The 22,586-nt window shown below is 40.5% G+C and overlaps 1 protein-coding gene across 3 annotated transcripts in view; it reads left to right on the forward strand.

Moving 5' to 3' along the window:
- ZFP1 (ZFP1 zinc finger protein) overlaps positions 1-21,471 on the forward strand; it is a 28,319-nt gene extending 6,848 nt beyond the window's left edge. The window contains exons 1-4 of one of the 3 annotated variants that reach the window (XM_037516151.2): positions 2,606-2,640; positions 7,069-7,126; positions 16,961-17,087; positions 18,892-21,471. In XM_037516151.2, the coding sequence (XP_037372048.1) occupies positions 7,112-7,126; positions 16,961-17,087; positions 18,892-19,973 (1,224 nt within the window). In that variant the 5' untranslated portion in view covers positions 2,606-2,640; positions 7,069-7,111 and the 3' untranslated portion in view covers positions 19,974-21,471. Of the gene's footprint in view, positions 1-2,605; positions 2,641-6,097; positions 6,391-7,068; positions 7,127-16,960; positions 17,088-18,891 lie in introns of those variants that run through there. The other 2 variants (XM_037516152.2, XM_054696998.1) reach the window with 2 other exon arrangements.
- Positions 21,472-22,586: the final 1,115 nt, after the last annotated feature.

Below are 22,586 nucleotides of genomic sequence, written 5' to 3' on the forward strand. Positions count from 1 at the left end.
TGCCTCTGAATCATATACAGTGTGTTACTGCCTCAATAAAAAAGAATGAAGGAATATGAGTCATATTCACTTTGCTCTGTATCAAGAGAGATTGTTCAGATTTCCTACTTTGTAATTTTGCCGTGAGAAAAATAGACTGAAGGGTACTTCCCAGAGTCATAAATGAGGAGGAAAAAACTGTGATTAGATATATCATTCCTTTCCATCATCTCAGGGGTACAACATGGAGGAGGGAGGTCAGCTTGCTGGGTGGTATTGGGGACCAGATGGACCGGTGTTGTCAGACACTGAAATAATCCCAGGACAGGAGAACCACCTGCCAGTGTTCTGATTATGGACTCTTGGAGTCATGATTATGAAGTTTATGGAGACTGATATATGATTATGGAGTCATTTTTTTTAAAAGATTTTTTAGGAGAGAAACATTTTTAACAAATTCAGTTTTTTCCTTTTAATTTCCTCTTTAATTGACTACTCACATCATCCTTAGATTCTTTTTCTTTTTTTTAACATTTTATTTTTTATTGATTTATGCATAGAAGAATTGGGGTGTAGGCCAGAGGTGCTGGGGGTGAGAGGGTTCACCAGCGACAGAGTGGGGAACAGAACAGGCAGATTGACTGAAATACACTGCTGAGGGGAGCAATGGGCGAGCCAGGAGAGGTCTGCTGCACCATGTGGGTAGCTCCCTGTGCAGGGATTGAACTCATGCGGCCGCAGTGGCTAGTGAGGCCCCCTTAGATTATTTTTCTTATTGGTGCTAAATAAACTTGCAAAAGCGTTTTATAAATTGTCCTTTTTTTCTTTCTTTTGAAAAAAGTTTTATTTATTTATGCATACAAGAACTGGGGTATAGGCCAGAGATGTGGGGGTGAGAGGATTCACCAGAGACAGTGGGGAGCAGAACAGGTGGATCTACTGAAATGCACTGCTGAGAGGAGCAGTGGATGAGACTGGAGAGGTCTGCTGCTCCATGTGAGTTAGTTCCCCTGCTGGGGATCAAAGTGTTGTAGTGGCTGCTGATAGCTTGATAGTGCTGACTTTAACCCCTGCGCCACCAGGAAAGCCCTGGTCCAGGTACCATTTTTGCAGCTGCAGCTTACAGCTGATTCATGCTGAATAGCAGCATGAATCACATAAGGAGGGTGGCCCCCATGGACCCTTTCAGGTGCAGCCCACGCCCCTTGGTCCCCTCTCCTCTCTCTCCCAAAATGTTCTTTAATAAATGTAGGGCTAAATAAACTGTGTGGTACATCCAGATTGTAGAGTATTATTCAGCACTAAGAGAAATGAGCTATTAAGCCATAAAAAGTTATGGAGGAAATTTAAATATAGATTGCTAAGAAGTCAGTTTGCATAGGCTACATACTGTATGATTCCAAGGATATTCTGGACATTCTGTCATTTCCAGTGATATTTTGGAAAAGGCAAAACTGTGCAGACAGTAAGATTGGTGGTTTCCAGGAGTTCAGGGGGCACAAGGGAGGGGTGGGAGGGATAAACAGATGGAGCACAGTGGAATTTTAGGGCAGTCGAACTATTCTACATGATCCTTCAAGGGAGGATACATGTGTCAAGACCCATAGAATGTACTTAATGCACTCCAGTCAACTATGTACTTTGGGTGGTGATGTGTCAGTGTTAAGTTCGATTATAGCAAATGTATCTCTCAGATAGGGAATGTAGGTAGTGGAGGAGGCTATTCATGATCGGGGGTGGATATTAAGGGAACTCTCTACTTTCTCCTCAAACGTTGCTGTGAACGTAAAATGATTTAAAAAAATAAAGAAAACAGGGCCTCCCTGGCGGTGCAAGGGGTTAAGCACCGCACTATGAAGCAATCCACAGCCTCTGCAGCACAAGTTCCATGCCGGCCTGCCAGGGAGCAATCCACATGGTGCAGCAGACCTCTCCTGTCTCGCCTGCTGCTCCCCTCAGCAGTGTATTTCAGTCAATCTGCCTGTTCTGTTCCCCACTCTGTCTCTGGTGGATCCTCTCACCACCCCCACACCTCTGGCCTGTACCCCAGTTCTTATATGCATAAATAATAAATCTTTAAAAAAAACAAAGAAAACAAAAGCTAACTGCAAAAGCCAAAATCTATGGCCAGTTCTGTAAAAAATCCAACAAAAGTGTGCACTTAATATTACAGTTATCTTTGGAAAATGGGATTATGAGTGCTACTTACTTTTTTAAATTTTGTACACACTTTCCAGCTTACAGTTATCATGATTATCTGTGTAATTTTTAAAAGCCAGATTTTGTATACTACACTACCTGGATTCTAACTCATAACCGCTTCTGGGAGAAATAAACGGTTCCGTCAAGAGTTTATCTTGGACAGAGCTGGTCCGACCCGCTAAAACAAAGCAAAGACTTTCCCGCGATCAACGCGGCCCCGTAGACTTCTGGGAAATGTAGTCCCAAGTCGTATGGACCACCTCTCGGAGGACCCTGGGGCGGTGAGCAGCCCCTTCAACTGCGCATGTGTACTGCTGCGAGCGCGCCGGCGGCTTGGCTTCCCTTCCCCCACCTCCTGCCGCGAGTTGGGGCCAGGGCCTGGGTCTCCCGGCGACTTCATCATCCCGCGCCGTGACCCGACCTGGCCCCGCGCCACGAGTGGGAGCTGCGCCCCTCCAGGTAGGAGGGAGGCTGCCCGGCCGCTCCGCGGGGGGCCGGCGAGGAGATGCGGGAGGGGCTCGCGCCCGCGCGGGGTGGTCGCCCAAACTTCGGCGCCTCGCGGGCGGCGGTGACCCCCGGGGCGGCGTCCGTGGCCGCCCGGCCCTCAGCTCTGCGCGCGGCCCGCGGGGCGCGCCTGGCCGGCCGTGCCGGGGCGGGGACGGCGGCGGGGGAGGGCGGCGGCGCGGGCTCGCCTCCTCCCTTTGTCAGGAGAAGCGCCTCCGGCCGGCCGCCGGGGTCCCGGGCCGCGCGGGGAAGCCCGGAAGCGGGCGGCGGGCGCGGGGCGAGGCGGGGGCGGGGCCCGAGCACCTGGCGGCCCCGGGGCGGGGAGGGCGGAAAGCCCGGGCGGATGATTGGGCGCCCTGGCCCCTGCCTGAACCCTGCCAGGGACGAGTTCCCCTGATCCGCACACCTGCCCTGGGACTTGGGTCTAATCGCGTCAGTTTCTCCGGAAGGGGAAAGACAGGCTCGGGTGGGTCAGCTTGCCCGAGGTCCCACAGTCCAGGGGACTCAGGAATTCCCAGTGTTTTTCACTACTTGCCTTTTGACTTTGCCCCGGTGTGGTTTTTGTCATGTAGGCATTTTGAATTTCTCTGGAGTTGAGTTGCTGCTCCTCTCTTAGGGCACCCCAAAGCCTTCATTCACTACTTAGAGATTACACAATTATTTTTTAGATTTCGCAGTGGCATGGTTTAAAAATCTATTGATACTGTTATAGGACAGGGAGAGGGGCAGCCCAAACCCCGCAAACCTGCCTGTTTTAAATGGGTTCTGCCATCCGCCGCATCAACACAAAACATATGAGACTTTAATGGGAAGGAACTTTAATAAAACTAGGAAACAATACAGGTAAGGCAAAGAGTCTAGTTTCTAAATGAAGAAGCACCCAAAGTTACCTGTCCCCTCGTGGGTAAAAGTCCATCCATATGGGAATGGCGCAGAGCAAGGCCCCAAAGCCTGCCACAAGTCTAAAGCATCTTCCAGTGGGGACCCACAGAAAACGGTCAGAAACAACCAGACAAGCCCGGAAGGAAAAGAGCAAAATCAACATCAAGATAAAAGCTGCCATTGTCACCTCCCCATGGGTCTCACCCACATCTGTCTCACCCAGTCCACGACAAGCGCAGTTTCTTCACCTGTCTCTAGGCTCCATGGGCCTCCTCCAGGTCTCCTGACTCCATCCTGCTTCCTTCCTCAGTCTCTTCTGTAGCTTCTTCTCTCCCTGCTCAGCTCCACCCTCCCTTGGGTGGGGCAGGGGACCTGGAACTTCCCCCTTTCCTGGGGACCACCCTGTTACAATCCCCCCTTTTAATTTTTATTCCACCATATCTATGGTGGCACAATTTAATCCCACTAATGGTTAAATTTAATTAGGGGGAATCGACACCTTTATAATACAGGGTCTTACTATAGGCTAACCCATTGCTCCTCTTTTGTTTTGCTTCCCCCCCAAACACTTTGATAATGTTATTCAGTTATTCTGAGTCCTTTCTGTCTGCTTGGTCAGTCACTGAGAAAATAGTGTAGAAATTTCCGACTACAGTCATGGATTTATCAGTTATTTTCTTTCAGTTTGATTAATTTTTGCTTCTTGTATTTTGATGTTCTTTTATTAGATAAATATTCATTTAGGATTGTTAGGTCTTCTTGGTGGTTTGATACATTTGGTATTATGTAATATCTCTCTTTATCCCTAATATGCCTTCTACAGTTGACTTTGAGAGTAATGTAATCACTCCAGTTTTCGTTTGATCAGTGTTTGCAAAAGTACTTTTTTTTTAATCCCTTTAACTTTTGGTCTAGCTGTTTTTATATTTAAAGAAACATTTGTAGATAGCACATATTTTTGTTTTTTATCCAATTTAATGACCTGTGTTATATCAGTGTTAGTGTTTCTATACCAGTTACTGACATGATTGCATTAAATTCTACCATAATGCTATTTTTTTTTTCTTATTTCCTTCTGGTCTTTGTTCCTGTTTTACTCTTTTTCCACTATTTTGGATCTAGTTGGTACTTTTTATTTATTTTTTCTTTAGTTTTACTCCACTATTGGCTTATTATTTATATCTTTTTTAAAAAAATATTTATTTATTTATACAAGCACTGGGTACAGTCAGAAACGCGGGAGGGTGAGAGAATTCACCAGAGCCAGAGTGGGGAGCAGAGCAGGCAGAAGGACCGAAATACACTGCTGAGGGTAGCAGCGGGCGGCAGGAGAGGTCTGCACGCCATGTGGGACCCTCCTCCTGTGGCCAGGGAACAGCCGGGGATCGAACTGGCACTGCAGAGGCTGCGGGCAGCTTCACAACCCAGCGCTCAACCGCTGCGCCACCGGGGAAGCCCTTATTATTTATATCTTAATTTTTTTATGGTTGTCATAGGGTTAATAAACATCTCACATTAATCACATTGACCTTTAAATAATAATATACTGCTTTATGTGTAATGCAACATCCTTACAACTATTTACTCCCAATTTCGTAATCTGTTGTTACTGCTATTATTGTTACATATTTTACATATGTATAACCTACAAAATTTTGGTACTATTTTTGTTTTAGACAGTTATTTTTTAGAGCTACTGGAAAAAATGCTGCATGTTTATCTTCATCTTAACCATTCCCAGAGATCTTTATTTGTTTGCATCTAGTTTCTGTCTGCTATTATATTCCTTTACTTGAATAACTTCTTTAAATGTTTTTTTGTAGTACAGGTTGTCTGGTAATAAATTTTGAAAGGTTTTTATGTTACTTTTATTTTTGAAAGATACATTAGCTAAGTATGGAATTCTGAGTTGGGGTGTGTGAGTGTGTGTATGTGTGTGTGTGGAACACTTTAAAGGTGTCACTGATTTGTCTTATGCCTGTGTAGGTTTTTTTTTAAGATTTATTTTTATTTAATTAATTTATTTATACAAGCTCTGGGTACAGTCAGAAGCGCGGGAGGGTGAGAGAATTCACCAGAGCCAGAGCGGGGAGCAGAGCAGGCAGAAGGACCGAAGTACACTGCTGAGGGGAGCAGCAGGCGGCAGGAGAGGTCTGCGCACCATGTGGGACCCTCCTCCAGTGGCCGGGGAGCAGCCAGGGGAGCAGCCGGGGATCAAAACGGCGCCGTAGGGGCTGCGGGCAGCTTCGCAACCCAGCGCTCAACTGCTGCGCCACCGGGGATGCCCTGCCTGTGTAGTTTCTGATGAGAAATTTGTGATTGTTTTCCTGTGGTTTCTTTGTATATGTCAGTTTTTCCTCTGTTTTTATGACTTTCTCTTTAACTTTGGTTTTGAGTGATTTGAATAATACGTTCACAAGTTTTTTTTTTTAAGATTTATTTATTTATGCATACAGGAACTGGGGGTTTAGGCCAGAGATGCAGGGGGTGAGAGGATTCACGAGAGACAGAGTGGGGAGCAGAACAGGCAGATCTACCTAAAAACACTACTATGGGGAGCAGCGAGTGAGACAGGAGAGGTCTGCTGCACCGTCTGAGTCAGCTCCCTGGCCAGGAATCAAACTCAGGCTGCAGTGGCTGGTGATACCTTGATAACGCTGAGACTTAACTCCTGTGCCACCAGGGAAGCCCTATTCAGTCCTTTCTTTTAAAGTTTTTTCCTTTTCTTTTTATGTTTCAGTTTGGGTTATTTCTTTGGACCTATCTTCAGATTTACTGACAGTTTCCTCAGCTCTTTTGAGTCTACTAATGAGTCTGTGGAAGGTATATTTTCATCTTTCTTCTTGTGCTTTTCTTTTCTTTTTTAAAAGATTTATTTTAGTTATGCATACAAGATCTGGGTTGTAGGCCACAGGTGCAGGGAGGTAAGAAGACTCACTAGAGACAGTGGGGAGCAGAACAGGTGGATTGACTGAAATACACTGCTGAGGGGAGCTGTGGGTGAGACAGGAGAGTTTTGCTGCACCCTGTGGGTTAGCTCCCTGGCTGGGGATTGAGTTCATGTTGCAGTGGCTGCTGATAGCTTCATAGTGCTGAGATTTAACCCCTTGCGCCATCAGGGAGGCCCTCTTCTTGTGCTTTTCTTATTTAACATTTTCATTTGATTTTTTCCTTGTAGTTTTCATCTTTTCTAAAAGTTCTATCTGTTCGTTTGTGTTCATTTTTTATATTGAAGTCTTTAATATGTGACCATAGTTGTTTTAAATTCTGCCTGATAATTTCATGAGGTGAGAGTTCATTGTCTCTTGATACTGGCTTGTGTTACTCTTCCTTTTTTGGGTGTCGCATAATGTTTCATTGTAGGTGAGCAAGATCCTTTTCTGCTTCTGAAAAGACAAAGGGAATACCTCAGATATTTAGGAATTACTAAACAATCATTCTAGAAGTTCTCAGGTAGGTCTAATCTTTAATAACAATACCTTCCTTTTTCCTCTATTCCAGTTCTGCCTTCATAGTTCTCTGCCTTTACCCAAAAACGCAGAAAATGAACAAATCCCAGGTGAGTTGTTTGTTTATTCCCAATTTTGCTTTCAGTGCGTTTGAGGAAGTTTATAAACATCCAGAAAATGAAATAACAAAAGTATGTTGAGTAAAACCCAAGGAAAACACATGACTGATCAATACCAGCAACCAAATACTAAACCAGGTTAATTAAGTGTCTTGCCTTGATTATGAATATCATTTCCTTGGTTTTCTCCTCTCATGAATAAATTTTATTTTGAATAGCATTTCCAGCTACAGCACAAATTAAAAGGGATATATTTGTGGTCATTTCATATAGCATTTTTCAGTGCAAGTGTAGGGTATTATTATGTGTATTTTAATTTTCCAACCAGATTAGTATTATGCCATAGAACTCATTAAGTACGTGGTAGTTAAATTCTTTCCTTAGTCCCCACAGTTGTGATTACTTTCATTAGTAATCAACCAGATTTTATTTATACATATTTATAAAAAGAGAAATGTAGGCTATTATAAATGGCTTATTGTGCTGTCTTGTTTATATGTGTTTTGTTTTTTGATTTATAGCATATTTTAGGGCAGTTTTGGATTTATTAAAATTTAGTGGAAAGACAGTTCTGATACCCATCACTCTCCCTACATAGACCTCACAGTTTCCCTTAGTAACACTTTCTATTAGTTTGGTATACTTGCTACAATTGCTGACTTTAAAGTCCACAGTTTAAATTCTGCTCTTAGTATTATACATTCTATGGGTTTTGAAAGATTTTAGATGACATATATCCACTATTACAGAATGCCTTACCTTAAAATCTCTGGTATTTGACCAATTAATCCCTTCCTCCCCTCCTCTTCCTGAGCTGGTAACCACTGCCCTTTTTACTTTTTCCATACTTGTGCCATTTCCAGAATATTCTATAAATGAAATCATGCAGATTGGTTTTTCAGATTCGTTTCTTTCACTTAGTGATATGCATTTAAGGCTCTTCCATATCTTTTCATGGGTTGGTAGCACATTTGTTTTTAGTCCTAAATAATGATCTGTTATGTGGCTGTACTACTGCTCTTTTATACAGTCACCTACTGAAGGGCATCTTGTTTGTTTGCAAGTTTTGGTAGTTAGGAATAAAACAGCTATAAATCTCTATGTGTAGGTTTTTTGTGTGGACGTAGTTTTTATCTCTTTTGGGTGAATATTTAGTTTTTTAGAAACTGTCAAGTTATATTTTAAAGTTGATGTATTCTACAGTTTTGTATCTTGCCCCTTCCCTCCCCAGCAATGAATGAGAGATTTTATTGTTCTGCTTCTTTGTCAGCATTTAGTGCTCTTGGTGTTGTAGGTTTTGGCCATCCTAATAGTTACGTAGTAGAATCACATTGTTACTTAAAATTCCTTAACCTAATAACATGATGTTGAACCTCTTCATTTTTTTTAAAAAGATTTATTTATGCACACAAGAACTGGGGTGTAGGGCCTCCCTGGTGGCGCAGTGGTTGAGCGCTGGGTTGCGAAGCTGCCCGAGGCCTCTGCAGCGCGGATTCGATCCCCTGCTGCTCCCTGGCCACTGGAGGAGGGTCCCACATGGCGCGCAGACCTCTCCTGCCGCCCGCTGCTCCCCTCAGCAGTGTACTTCGGTCCTTCTGCCTGCTCTGCTCCCCGCTCTGGCTCTGGTGAATTTCTCACCCTCCCGCGCTTCTGACTGTACCCAGTGCTTGTATAAACAAAACAAACAAACAAACAAACAAATAAATAAAACATGCCTCTAAATAAAAAATTAAAAAAAAAACTGGGGTGTAGGCCTGAGTTGGGGGTGGAGGTGAGAGGATTCACCAGAGACAGAATGGGGAGCATCTTCTCATTATTTATTTGCCACCTGTATGTCTTCTTTGGTGAGATGTCTATTAAGGTCTTTGACCCACTTCTTAAGTATGTTTGTGGTTCTTTTGCTGAATTTTTAAGCAAGTTCTTTATATATTTTGGATACCATAGTATTATCAGGTATGTGTTTTGCAAAGATTTCCTTATCCATCTGTGGAAAAGGTAGTCTTTAGTTCTGTGATTTGTCTTTTTTTCTGATTATGTGTGTTTAATCACTTAATAACATCATTTCTTTGAAATTTTTCTATATCACAGAATATTTTTCTCATTTTTTTCCTGATTTTTTTTTATTGTGTAATATACAGAATAGTATGTAAAGTATTATAATGCTCTTTATGGTGTAACAGTTTGTCTTTCAAATGTGTATACATTATAGAATAACAAAATGAGTGCCTATTTATGCACCCAGGTAAAGTAATACAACAATGTCTGTTCTTTATGATACATTCTCTGATTGAATCTTTTTTAGTAGTAGCCATTATCTTGACATTTTTTTGATATCATTCTCTTGCTTTTCTTAAAGATTTTACCACTTGTGTGTCCTTAATGTAAAGTTCAGTTTTGAAAAACTGTGATTGGAATTAATGTTGCTTTGTTTTGTATAATTTTTAAAAAAAGATTTATTTATGCATACAGGAGCTGGGGTACAGGCCAGAGATGCGGGGGGCGAGAGGATTCACCAGAGACAGAGTGGGGAACAGAACAGGCAGACTGACTGAAATACACTGCTGAGGGGAGCAGCAGGCGAGACAGGAGAGGTCTGCTTCTCCATGTGGGTTTCTCTCTGGCTGGCCGGGCATCGAACTCATGCTGCAGAGGCTGTGGATTGCTTCATAGTGGGGTGCTTAACCCCTTGCACCACCAGGGAAGCCCTGTCATTGTCTTTTCAAGTTACCTTAGCCAGTATTAAGGAGAATACAACCACTCATTCGTTGCTGATGGTAGTATAAACTGATTTGGACTTAATGGGAAGTAAGCACAAATATGTCTCTAGAAATTTTTCCATTACTGGAAAAGAGTTCGTAGGAGAGCAGGGACTGAATAGAGTTTTTTGATCACAATATGTTTTCAGCTTTTCTGAGAATTTACAAGAACTTCATTTGAAGAAATCATTGGCAAGGTCATAAAGAACACAGGAAAACAGGGCTCAGGATAGTTGTACCATTTGGCAGGGTCAATGTGTGGATCAAGTATTGAAACTTTACCAAGAATATAATTAGAGCAAGTGGGCTGCTCTGTATTTTCTGCTTCTTAGCTCAGTGGTCAATTGCCAACTCTCAGGAGTAGATGAGAGCAGAACATTTCTGTGAGTTGAGTTTTCTCATTTGATCCAAGACAGCCTGGTGCGGAGGGCAGAGGTAGATGTCATCAGCATATATTCCACACCAGCCAAGTACAGATAAGGATCTGGGCCAGCCTCACTGTGTTGTTTGTTCCTCAGGGTAGAAAGGTGGTGCCGTGACAGTAGGCATCTTGTTGATGCTTGCTTTTGAGACACAGGGTGTGAGTCTCTACTGACAAGCAATTTGATGTCAGTAGAGAATCACTGCCAGGCTGCAGTCTTCTTCAAGGTCCTCCTCAAGGTTTTTTTTCATATCTTGAGTTGATCTTTTGCTAGTCTCTTGTCATGTCTTTATCCTTTTGGGTACTGTTGTTTTATTGGACTACATTTTTCAGTAGCTTCTTGAGAAAGGGTCCATGAGAGATACATTTTTGTAGACTTTTATATTTCTGGAAATGTCTTCGTTCTGTTACGATATTTGATTGATAGTTAGGTATGAATGTGAATTTGTTCCTTTAGTTCTGCCTGGTTTTGCTTATGTAATTTGAAGCTGTGTTATTTTGTACATTCATTTATTGATTGAATGCACATTTGTGATTCCTCTGTTCTTCCTGATAGATTTACCCTTACAGTATTTGGGGATAAGCAGTCATCTCTGTTTATACTCCTTGTCTGATACAAATATAGCCATACCTACTTTTTATGGTGAGCGTTTTTATGGTGTATCTTTTTCCATTCTTTTTCAGCCTATTTGTGTATGTTTATATCGTATTTCCTCTAGGTTGCATATAATTGCATAATGGTTTTTATCCAGCCTGACATTGTCTGTGTTTTAACTGATTTATCATTTTACTTTTATTTAACCTAGTTATAGATACAGTTGACTTGCTATTTTTTTTTTTTATCTGTGCTATCTGTGTAGGGGTTAGTTTATATAGTTTACTGATCACTTTGAATATTATATACCACCTTGGTACAATCCAAAAACTCTGTGTGGGTATGAGTGTGTGAGTGTGAGTGTGTGTGTGTGTGTATGGTGAATTCTTGCAGGTTTTACCAGTATGTTTCTTTATTTTGACTTCATTTTGAAAAATATTTTCAGTGGGTATAGAATTTTTAGTGGGTATAGCGTTTTTACATTTAGTATTTTAAAGATGACATTCCACTTCTGTCTTGCTTCTGTGATTTCTCTTAAGAAATAGGTCTTCATTTTCTGAAGAGAACAGTATCTTTTACTTCTGGCTATTTTTAAGCTGTTGTCTATTTCTCTGGCATTGAGCAGTTTGCTCATGCTATCTCTAGGTATACAGTGTGTTTTTATCAAGTTTGGAAAATTTTTAGCAGTTTTTTCTCAAATATTGTTTCTGTCTCCTTCTCTTTTCTCCTTGTTTCAGGACTACATACTGTACTTTTTTGTTTCTTTCAACATCTTAAGCAGTAGTGTAATAGACCTTGTAAGCAGACTTAACATCTTTTTTATATTTTGTTTTTCCTTTTTTGGTCTCTGTGCTGCAGTATGTGCTTCTGTCTTACAGGTCATAATTCTTGTCTTCTACTGTGTCCAGTCTGCTATTAAGTCCATACAGTGAGTTTTAAATTTCATTTACTACATTTTGTACTTCTAGACTGTTTACTTTTTGTAGATTCCAGTTCTTTGTTGAAATAGTCCCATGTTTTAATCCACATTGTCTATCCTTTTCTCTGTTTTTACTTATTTGCATCTTTGCCAACTTTAATATATTGTTATATCCATCTGCTTTTCACTGACTCAGTTTTTTCCCCCATTTTTTTGCCCCCCTCCCTTTTGTATGTCTAGTAAATTAGTTTGCTGGATATGTTGCAAGATATGTATTGATAGCTCCCTTTGTTCTTCCAAATACTTAAATTATTGGCAGATCACTTGGAACCTGCTAGGGCTTGTTTTTAGGATTTTAGGCTGGTTTATTTATTTATTTATATTTATTTATTTATTTATGGGTATAAGAGCTGGGGACAGGCAGGAGGTAGGCGGGGGGGGGTGAGAAAATTCACCAGGGACAGAGTGGGAGCGAAACAAGTGGCTTGGCTGAAATACACTGCTGAGGGGAGCAGCGGGTGAGACAGGAGAGGTCTGCTGCACCATGTGGGTCACCTCCCTGGCTGGGGGTCAAACTCATGCTGCAATAGTTGCCTATAGCATCATAGTGCTGATGCTTAACCCCTTGTGCCACCAGGGGTTCTCCTGGTCTATTTATTTAATCATAGTTCTTCTAGGGCATTGGTCCCTGCTTCTAATGGAGGGTTTCTTGGCGGCTCAACTGTTCACCATGGCCTCAGCTCTTGCTGGGACCAAATTGTAACATCTTCACAGCCCCGAGTACCCTCCAAGTTTTGTTAGAATCTCTTGCCTATTGCTATTCTCTGCTAGTTCTGAAGGCCTCTCTACTTACCTATCAGGAGCCAGCCAAAGATCTGAAGTAAATTTATATGCAAAGTTTTGCAGGCTCTTTTCTGTCATTTTCTAATCTCTGGTATCCTGCCCCCAAATCCCATTTGCTTTGCAGACCCAAATGCAAATTTTTGTTTATTCCCTGTGGCAACGTTGTCATTTGTTTCTATTTCTCTGTGCCATAGTTTAAAAAATATGGGATATTTTAGGGATATAGGGACATTTTGGGGACATTTTAGGGACATTTTTGTTGGCTATAGAATTCAAAATTGGTATATTTTCTTTCAGCTTTCATCATCAGTGTGAATATGGGACTGCTCACCTCATGTATGCCCTTCTTTCAATAACTATAACCCCGCAATGATTCTCCAATGCTGCCAAATTGTTGTTTTCTTCTTTGAGTTTTTGTAGTGCTTTGAAGTGCTGTAGCCATGAAGTCCAGAAGCCTCTGTACTTAGGTGTTCTCTCTGTTCTCTCCTGAATCTTGTAAGCTTTTCTCTTTGTACCCTGTGTTGTAAATTTTTCAGATTTTTTTTTCCTTTTTGCCTACTGTTTTTTTTCTTAGCTTTTTTTTTTTTTGACTTGGTGAAGTTTGCAAGTACACAGAAATACAAATTAAATGTAAGGAAGGTTGAACTATGTGAAATTGGCATTTTTGTATAGTAAAACAGTTGATTGCCAGCAGTTTCAGTATAATTTAATCTTATAACTGTGAACCTATTATGCCACTCAGTAGTCAATGCTTAACTTTTTGGCTTACTTGGTTCCAAATTATATTTATTGAAATTTTTCTTTTTTTTTTATACTGCACAGTTCATATCAGAATTCTGTCTTTAAATCTTTTATGAATCTGTCCTCACTAGTTTGCTATTGCACTGCATTTTAGGGTGCCTCATTAAATGCTAAAATCCTCTGGACCTTAACTATCTTCACCATAGAGGTAGCCAATATTACTAGTTTTGTATGGGTGTATTCCAGTCCTCATTTTTAGTACTTTGTATGTATTAAAAGAATGTTGGGGTTGTGGTATATATTTTGAGAATGATACAAATTTTTTCTAAGATTTATTTTTATTTATGCATACAAGAACTGGGGTGTAGGCCAGAGGTGAGGGGGTGAGAGGATTCACCAGAGTCAGAGTGTTGAGCAGAACAGGCAGACTGACTGAAATACACTGCTGAGGGGAGCAGTGGGTGAGACAGGAGAGGTCTGCTGCACCATATGGGTAGCTCCCTGGCGGGAGATGGAACTCATGCCTTAGTGGCTGGCGATAGCTTGATAGTGCTGAGACTTTAGCCCCTGTGTCACCAGGAAGGCCCTTATTTTGGGAATTATATTTTAACTATTGTTGTGCCTATTGCAGCTTTCCTCTGCCTTTCATTTTTAGGATTTGTGTTTTTAAGTTTGCCTACTGGGTTTTAAAAGTATTTCACATTATTGAATTGTCTGTTATATAAATGTCCAATATTTGTTTTGATCTGACTGCTTTACTACACAGTTCTCTCAGACTCCCATCATTTTGTTGAAAATGGCTACATTTAGTCTTTTCTTATGGCTAATAGTCCATAGACCGATATACCACATCTCCTTAATCCAGTCACATAGTGATGGATATTTAGACAGTTTTCATGTTTTAGGTAAATAATGCTGCTGTGAACATTATGGAACGGGGTTTTTTGTGTTGATGGTTTCATATTCTTTGCATAGCTGCCCAAGAATGGGATTGGTGGGTTTTACAATATTTCCATTGTTAGTTTTTTTAAGGTAAATAAAGATTGCTTTCCATAATGGCTGCACCACTTTATATCCCCACCAGCGGCGTAATAGGGTTTCTCTTTCTCTGCTTCTTCTCTAGCACTTTTGAGGTCTTTTTTAAAATGTACCATTCTCACAAGCGTGAGGTGGTATTTCATTGTGGTTTTAACTTACATCTTTCTTATTGAGAGCAGTAATGCACATTTTGTCATATCTGTTGGCCTTCTGGAAATTCTTTTTGGTGAATTGTTCATATCTGTTGTCCTTTTATTAATTGGATTTTTTAAATTGTTGGATTGTATGAGTTTTATACACACACACATATCTTGGATATTCATTCCTTATCAGTTATGTGTTGTGTGACTACTTTCCCCTATTCAGTAGGGTGTCTTTTTTAATCTTTTATTTTCTTTTGCTTTATAAGCCTTTTAACTTGAGAAAATTCGAAATACTTATTTTTGATTTCAGTTCCCTTGAGGTCATGGACTCTCTTGTCAGTGTTTTCTTCTCTATATTTTACCATTAAAGGTTTATATCTAATCTTAATCTGTTTGGAGTTTATTTTTGTGTATAGTGGTAGCAAGTAATTCTTCATTCTTTTCAGCATTCTCAGTGCCATTAAGTAAGTAGAGTGTCCTTTCCCCAGTGTGTGGTCACAGCAGTTTCATCAGAGACAAGTTGCTGATACTTACATGCGTTTATTTCCGGGCTTTCAGTTGTGTGCCATTGACCCGGGATTTGCTTTTGTGTCAACACTACATTGCTTTTAGTACTGCTGCTTTATAGTAAAGTTTGAAATCAGATAATGTGATACCTCTTTTCTCCTTTTCTCTCCTTTTTTCTCAGGGTTGCTTTTGAAATTTGAGGTCATTTTGTGGTTCCATGTCTGTTGTATTTAGTATCTTTGAAAAATATTGCTGGTATTTTGATGGGAATTGCATTAAATTTGCATGTCATTTTAGGTAGGGTTTTGATTTCGATTGATTCTTCCCATCCATGGGTATGATATATCCTTCCATTTTCTTTTGTCATGTCTAAGTCCTTTGTAGGTTAATTCCAGGGATTTAACTTTTTTTTTTTTTTGGTAGCAATTATAAGTGCTATTCTTTTCTTTATTTTGTATGTTTTTTGTATATAAAAAGGCCATGGCGTGCAGATGCCCCTCCTATCTCAGGCTCTCTCAGCAGCATGTTTTTTAGTAAATCTCCCTTTTCTTTTAAAGATTTATTTATTTATGCATACCAGAGCTAGAGTGAAGGCCAGAGCTATGGGGGTGGGGGCAAGAGGATTCACCAGAGACAGAGTGGGGAACAGAACAGGAAGATTGACTAAAGGACACTGCTGAGGCGGGCAGTGGGCGAGATAGGAGAGGTTTGCTGTGCCATTTCGTTGCTCCCTGGCCAGCTGGGGATCGAACTCGTGCTGCAGAGGCTGTGGACAGCTTCATAGGTTGCATCTTAACCCCTTGTGCCACTAGGGATGCCCCAGCAGTATATTTTGTTGACTTATTTTCCTTTTTGTATCCAACTGATTTTTGCTTGTTTTATTTTTTTCCTTTTTTGGAGTACATCCTTGGTACCTTTTGTAGTAGTGATATCTATCACTTAAAATAATAGCAATCACATGATAATTACTTAGTAGTCCTTGTCTTTTTAGATCACAGATGGTTAAACTATGATGCATAGGCCAAATGGCCTGATGGTTTTTGTAAAAACTTTTTACTATGGGTCTTACATTTTTATATGGTTGGGGAAAAAAAATCAAGATACTATGTCAAGTGAAATTTATATGAAACTCAAATTTTAGTGTCTATAAATCAACTTTTATTGGAATATAGCCATACCCACTTGTTTATATACTCCCTGTTACACCTTTTGTGGCACAATGGCAGAATTAATTGTGGTAGAGACTACATGTCTGCAATATATGAAATATTTCCTGTTTGGCTCTTTGAGAAAAGGTTTGCCAGCTTATAACCTAGTATTTTCAGCACTTTGAATGCTATTTTCTGGCTTCTATTGTTTCTGTTCGAAAGTCAGCTATCTTTTTTTTTTTGTTGTTGTGATATTGATGTGACAAAGCGTTTCTTACTCTGGGAATTTTCGTGGTTTTATCATCATGTGCCAAATTTTGGTTTGCTTTATATTTATCATGTGTGGTGTTACTGGTGTTTCTTGAAAATATAGTATGAGCTGTTTTGAAAAGTTCTCAGCCATAATTTCTACAAACACTTTCTGTTGCATTTTCCCTTTTCTGCTAGGACTCCAGTTGCAGGTATATTAGGATCAAACTTTATAGTCTATCTTTTGGTTTACTAGTCATCTCTTCGCCTGTGTCTGTATCTTGTGAAATCCAATTACATCCTCTTTATGGCGAGGCCTTTACTTGTCTTACATTGGAAAGTTCATCCTCTTATGTTTATTAGTCTTGGTGAACAAAGATGTACAGCTGGCATCGTGTAAATTTTCATGATGAAACAAATTTTCATGTATCGTTTCTGTATAATCAAATGTTGGTCATTTCACAGGGATCGGTTTCAATCACGGATGTGACTGTGGATTTCACCCAGGAGGAATGGGAGCAACTCGACCCCTCTCAGAGGATCCTATATATGGATGTGATGCTGGAGAATTATAGTAACTTACTATCAATTGGTAAGTCTCGCTTATTAGAACTTCAGAGTCTGTACTACCTTTGTTTTCAGGATTCCTGAAATCTGAGCAGTTAGAAAAGATACATCTGTTTGTATCTTCTTCGGCACTATCAAACCTGACCTAATTTTTCATGTTAGAGAAATGAAAAGAATTGTGGATAGCAGTTAGAAATTGCCAGTTCAGGACTTTCTAAGGAAAATAAGCAGAATCGGAATCTAGTGTAAGTAATATAGGAATTATGAATGATTGGTTCCCTCTGAAATAGTTTTCAGAGACCTGAATCTCTATCACATGTCTCCCTGATTTACTTTTCTTAGTATTTTTATAAATTTTTGCCTGGTATTATCAGGGTGCAAAGGAAATCATCCCAAAACCTCTGGATTTTTCTAGGCTTGCAAATAAACATCAGACTGATAAAAGCTCAGAGATGTTTAATAACATGTATATCTTCATACATGGGAGACACCCTGTAATTCACTTCCACAGCTTTAGATGCTATCTTAAATAGCTTAGGTAGGGCAAGGGAGGTTGGGGGGAAGAGAGAAGTCGGGGTGTTTATTGGAGGAAAATGAAATACTTCTGCTTTTTTCACTGAAGAGAGAAGGTTCTTCTGGAAAAGACCCATAAAGAGAAGTTTAGATATAAACATCAAAAGTAACTTCCCCCCAGTCTCCAGAGCGCTCCCATGAAATAAACCTTTTGTGCAAAACAGGTTTTGGGGTAGCAGATGTTTGTACCCTTAAACCTTCAACATCTTAAACCTTTGTATTGTGTGTAATTGCTCTTTCACATGGACTCTGATTTGTAAAGCTAATTTGCTAGAATGATAACTTTGCTGTTTTTGCTCATGGGAATTGATATAATGGCCTCAAGGAAGATGTTTTTGAATATAAAAGAGTGACTTTCTTGTCCTGGATACAAATGGCAGCAGGATTGCAAGAGTCGGAAATAACCAGTAATATATAATGAGAGTAAAATTTATTCAAGTCCCAGGTTATGGCTGGGTTATTTAATCCTTAAAATCTCTTCAATAAATGCAGAAGACTGGTTTGTGGAAGAAATTAAAACATTAGATGGGAAAAAATCAGGTAAGATAGCAAAAATTTTCCAATTTTAGTAGGAAAAAAACAACTGAAATTAGTAACAGCAAGTAGTAATTTTGTTGTAAGGATCTTGACTTCATATTTCCTACAGAATGAGTTTATAGATAGTGCCATCATTTACAAAAGTGTTGCTTAGAGATTTGGAGCTCTTCAGTCTTGCGTCTGCAAAGCTGTGAGGAATGTTGCCTCTAGAAAGTAAGTTGGTATAGATTAGCAGAGGAGGAGAGTATGGGACAAGATCTGCAGGCATGTAGGTGAAATGCCAGTCAATGTTTTAATAGCTAAACTCCATTCTACTTAGGTATTTTCCCATGACATCATCTTCTAACCGATTTTCTTGGTCTCTCTGTCCACTGTTCGGTGTCCTGAGGGCACGGTGCATCTCTACTATCTCATCTGTACTATCTCTTCCATATTCATGCCTCGTTCAGTACCATTTGTTTTAATTTCATTTTACTCACTTTTAAGGTCATTTTGTAACTTAACTACTTGTGTCCATTGTCAGTTTCCGCTTCATTTATGGCCACAGGCTTTTTGTCCTTTCAAAGGTTATGAGCTGGGAAAAATTTTGTATCGGGGACCTTAGATGGAGCCATTCTTGTACTATTAAAAGACCCTTCATTGGAACGTTCGTGGAGACTTCACATTCCATAACATTACAGTGTTAGGGCTGACAAAGTATTTCATGTGCTCTTCCCTAGACGTGTGGAAGGCTGATGACCAGATGGAGGGAGACCACAAAAACCCAGATGAGCCTGCGAGGCAGTTTATAATCTTCAAGAACCAGATGCCAATTGAGGAAAGAGATACTCTTTCTGAACAAACATTTAACCTAAGTACAGACTTTGTTTCTTTAAGGCAAGTACCCTATAAATATGATTTATATGAAAAGTCTTTGAAATATAATTCAGACTTACTTGATAATAATAGAAGCTATCTAAGAAAGCCAGCTGACGAGTGTAATGGATTTGGAAAAGCACTCCTTTATCTGAAGCAAGAAAAAATCCATACTGGAGTGGAATACTCTGAATATAATAAGAGTGGAAAAGCCTTCAGCCATAAAGAAGCCATTTTTAAACATCAGAAAATTAGAAATTTGGTGCAGCCTTTTATTTGTAATTACTGTGACAAGGCTTTCTCCTTCAAGTCTCTCCTCATTAGTCATAAGAGAATACACACTGGAGAAAAACCTTATGAATGTAATGTGTGTAAGAAAACCTTCTCCCATAAGGCAAACCTCATTAAACACCAGCGAATTCATACTGGGGAGAAGCCCTTTGAATGTCTTGAATGTGGAAAAGCTTTTACCCACCAGTCGAACCTCATTGTCCACCAGAGAGCACACATGGAGAAGAAGCCCTATGGGTGCAGTGACTGTGGCAAGACATTTGCGCAGAAGTTTGAACTTACTACACACCAGAGAATTCACACGGGAGAGCGACCCTATGAGTGTAATGAATGTGCGAAAACCTTCTTCAAAAAATCAAACCTCATTATACATCAGAAAATTCACACAGGGGAGAAACGCTATGAGTGCAGTGAATGTGGAAAATCCTTTATCCAGAACTCACAACTCATCATACACATGAGAACTCATACCGGAGAGAAACCTTATGAATGCACTGAATGCGGTAAAACATTCAGCCAGAGGTCAACTCTCAGGTTACATTTGCGAATCCACACGGGAGAGAAGCCCTACGAGTGTTCTGAATGTGGGAAGGCCTTTAGCAGGAAGTCCCGTCTCAGTGTCCACCAAAGGGTTCATATGGTGGACAAGCCCTGAGCCTGCAACCAGGTTGTACTGTGGAAATCCTTCGAGTGGGGAGAAACCTCATGAAGGTACTGAAGTTGGGGGTTCATACTGAGATACGGTCTGTCAATTCAAAAGTAATGAAAGTCGAATCTTCTAGAGATATACAAAAGGTTAGATGGGACACCTGAGTAAAGAATATTTACCGGAATATATCTGATTGTAAGCAGACACACAGAGCTCTCACAATCAGCTTTTTAAAATCTCAAGTATTCAGGAATGAAATATTTTGGGCAGTAGCATAGAGTGTGGACAGGTGGTACCCTAGGAAATGAGTGGTTCTGTGATGAAATGCCACAAGACAGATTATATATTTTAGATTTGCACGTGTGAATGTAACACGGTCACTGGGAGTTTGAAATGCTTGTTCTTTTGTTCTCTGTGGTGATTAGGACACATTAAACAGGATTTTCATAAAACACGTTACCATGTTTTTCTGGCACCTTTGCAAATGAAATTTATAATTGTGTATTACAAATGAAATAGGTGACAGATTTTTAAAGTAGCATGGAGCATATATTTTTCCCCTAATGCTTGCTGGCGTATATGTAAGTAGGTATGGCCATTGTTAGTGAACTGCCTTTTCAATAAATAGAAGACAGTGGTGAAGTTTTAACTGGTTCCTGGGCTTACTGAAGATTTTTCTAGAGACATTCACGTAAATGTGCAAGTTTGAAGTAATTGTGAGGGGGTTTTGAGTGAAAGGAGGCAGGTGGGGTTGTATACCCGAGTCTGTACTGCAGGACAAAGCCAGGCTGCATGAAGAGCATTCGTCTGTCCTGTTCTCATTTGTCAGGGGCTGTTTGTATACCCACGCGTGTCCTTTCCCAAAGTACTGTGCATATTGTGTGTGTTTCTTTGAATATTTTATAAATTGTCTTGCAAAAAGTAGGATGCATATGTAGTTCCCAATTGTTACCTTTCAGAGACCTTAAAGGAATAATAATTTATTTTCAGAAACTGTTAGTAAATGTCTAATTGCTTTTTTAAAACATCCATGTTTGTAGCTTACTTTAGAAATGAATTTTTTGCAGTTTTTTTTTTAAAGGAGACACATTTGCTTTCTAGAGCTTCACTAGCACCAGTCAAAGCATTACTCTTTGAAACATCACTTGCGCTATAACTTTTCCTTTAAAAATTCACAAACATTTTGACACTTTTTAGTGATTCTCTCCATATAGTGTTTGTAGATTAACTTACGAAACAATTTTTTTACATAAAGATATGCAGTTTTAAGTGTTATCAAATCCTCAGTTTCCGCCTTTCCGTAATCATACATTAAAATTATGAATGGCAACCATAACTGGCTTATTTTCCTTTGTTAATCTTTAAGATCATTGATGTACTATGACTGTATAGGATGATGAGTCTCTCACAACTGGGAAACTATGACTAAGGTAAAAAAAAAAAAACCAAAAAACAAAAACCAAAAGAGCGTCAGTGAAAAAGACTTGTTTATCAATGCATATTGTGTTTTTTTTGGCAGGAACCAAAAAAAAAAAAAAAGTGAGACAGAGAATGACCATCAAAAGGGACTGATTGAAAACATACCTTGAAGGATAGTATCCATGGAATCTCTGTAGCAGCAAACTCCTCCAGGTCAGAGGGGAAACAGTATATGGAGGCGGGGAGGGAGAAAAAGACAGGAGTGAGGGAACAGGAAAGAGAAAGAAGAGAGCAAAGACATAGGCGTGAGAAGGAACAGACAGAGGAGACACGGCGTGGAGAGAGGAGAGGACAGTGAAAGCTACGAGGAGACAGGAGAGCAGAGAGAGGAGGAGAGAGAGGAAACAGTGAGTGATGCAGACAGGAGGTCTAAAGAGAAGGGAAAGCATGGACACAGGAGACTAAGGGACACAGAGACGTTAAAGTTACACAGAGAGAGGGGGAGACGGGAGCAGGAGAAATGAGGGAGATGAGAGGAAGAGAGGGAGAGGGAAATACAGTGAGACAAGAGAGGGACGGTGAGGGGAGAAAAAAAATAGGGAAAGAAATAAGAGGAAAGAAGAGGTAGGAGAGGACTAGCGATAGACAGGAGACAGGCTCGAAGGGGTGAGAGCAAGGCAGAGGATGGAGCTAGGGGAGGAGAGCTAGGAGATAAGGCAGAGAGAAATATAGGAGACCTAGGAGAGAGATGGGTGAGATAGGAGAGATCAGGAGAGAGATGGGAGGAGAGGTGGGAGGAGAGATGGGGGGGTGATACGGAGAATCGGGAGAGACACAGTAGGAGAGATAGGGAGATCAGGGGAGAGAGAGAGAGACACAGAGAGAGAGGAGAGATCAGAGATCGGGAGGGAGATAGGAAAAATAGGAGGAGAGCTAGGAAAGAGATAGTGGGTGAGATGGGAGAGAGGGGAGGAGTGGTAGGAGGAGAGAGAGGTGAGATAGGAGGAGTGAGAGAATGAGTGATGTGGAGCCAGATAGGGGGAGAGAGAGGGAGAGCGATAGGAGATCAGGAGAGAGATAAGGAGAGAGGACGAGTGATGGGAGCAAGATAGGGAGAGGGAAAGGGAGAGAGGTAGGAGGTTTTAAGGGGGGAGATAGGAGGAGAGAGATGGGGAGAGAAAGGGACAGATCAGGAGAGAG

The sequence above is a fragment of the Talpa occidentalis genome, unplaced genomic scaffold, assembly GCF_014898055.3.
Source record: "Talpa occidentalis isolate TD23 unplaced genomic scaffold, MPIMG_talOcc4v2.1 talOcc4.17, whole genome shotgun sequence".
Classification (NCBI taxonomy): domain Eukaryota; kingdom Metazoa; phylum Chordata; class Mammalia; order Eulipotyphla; family Talpidae; genus Talpa; species Talpa occidentalis.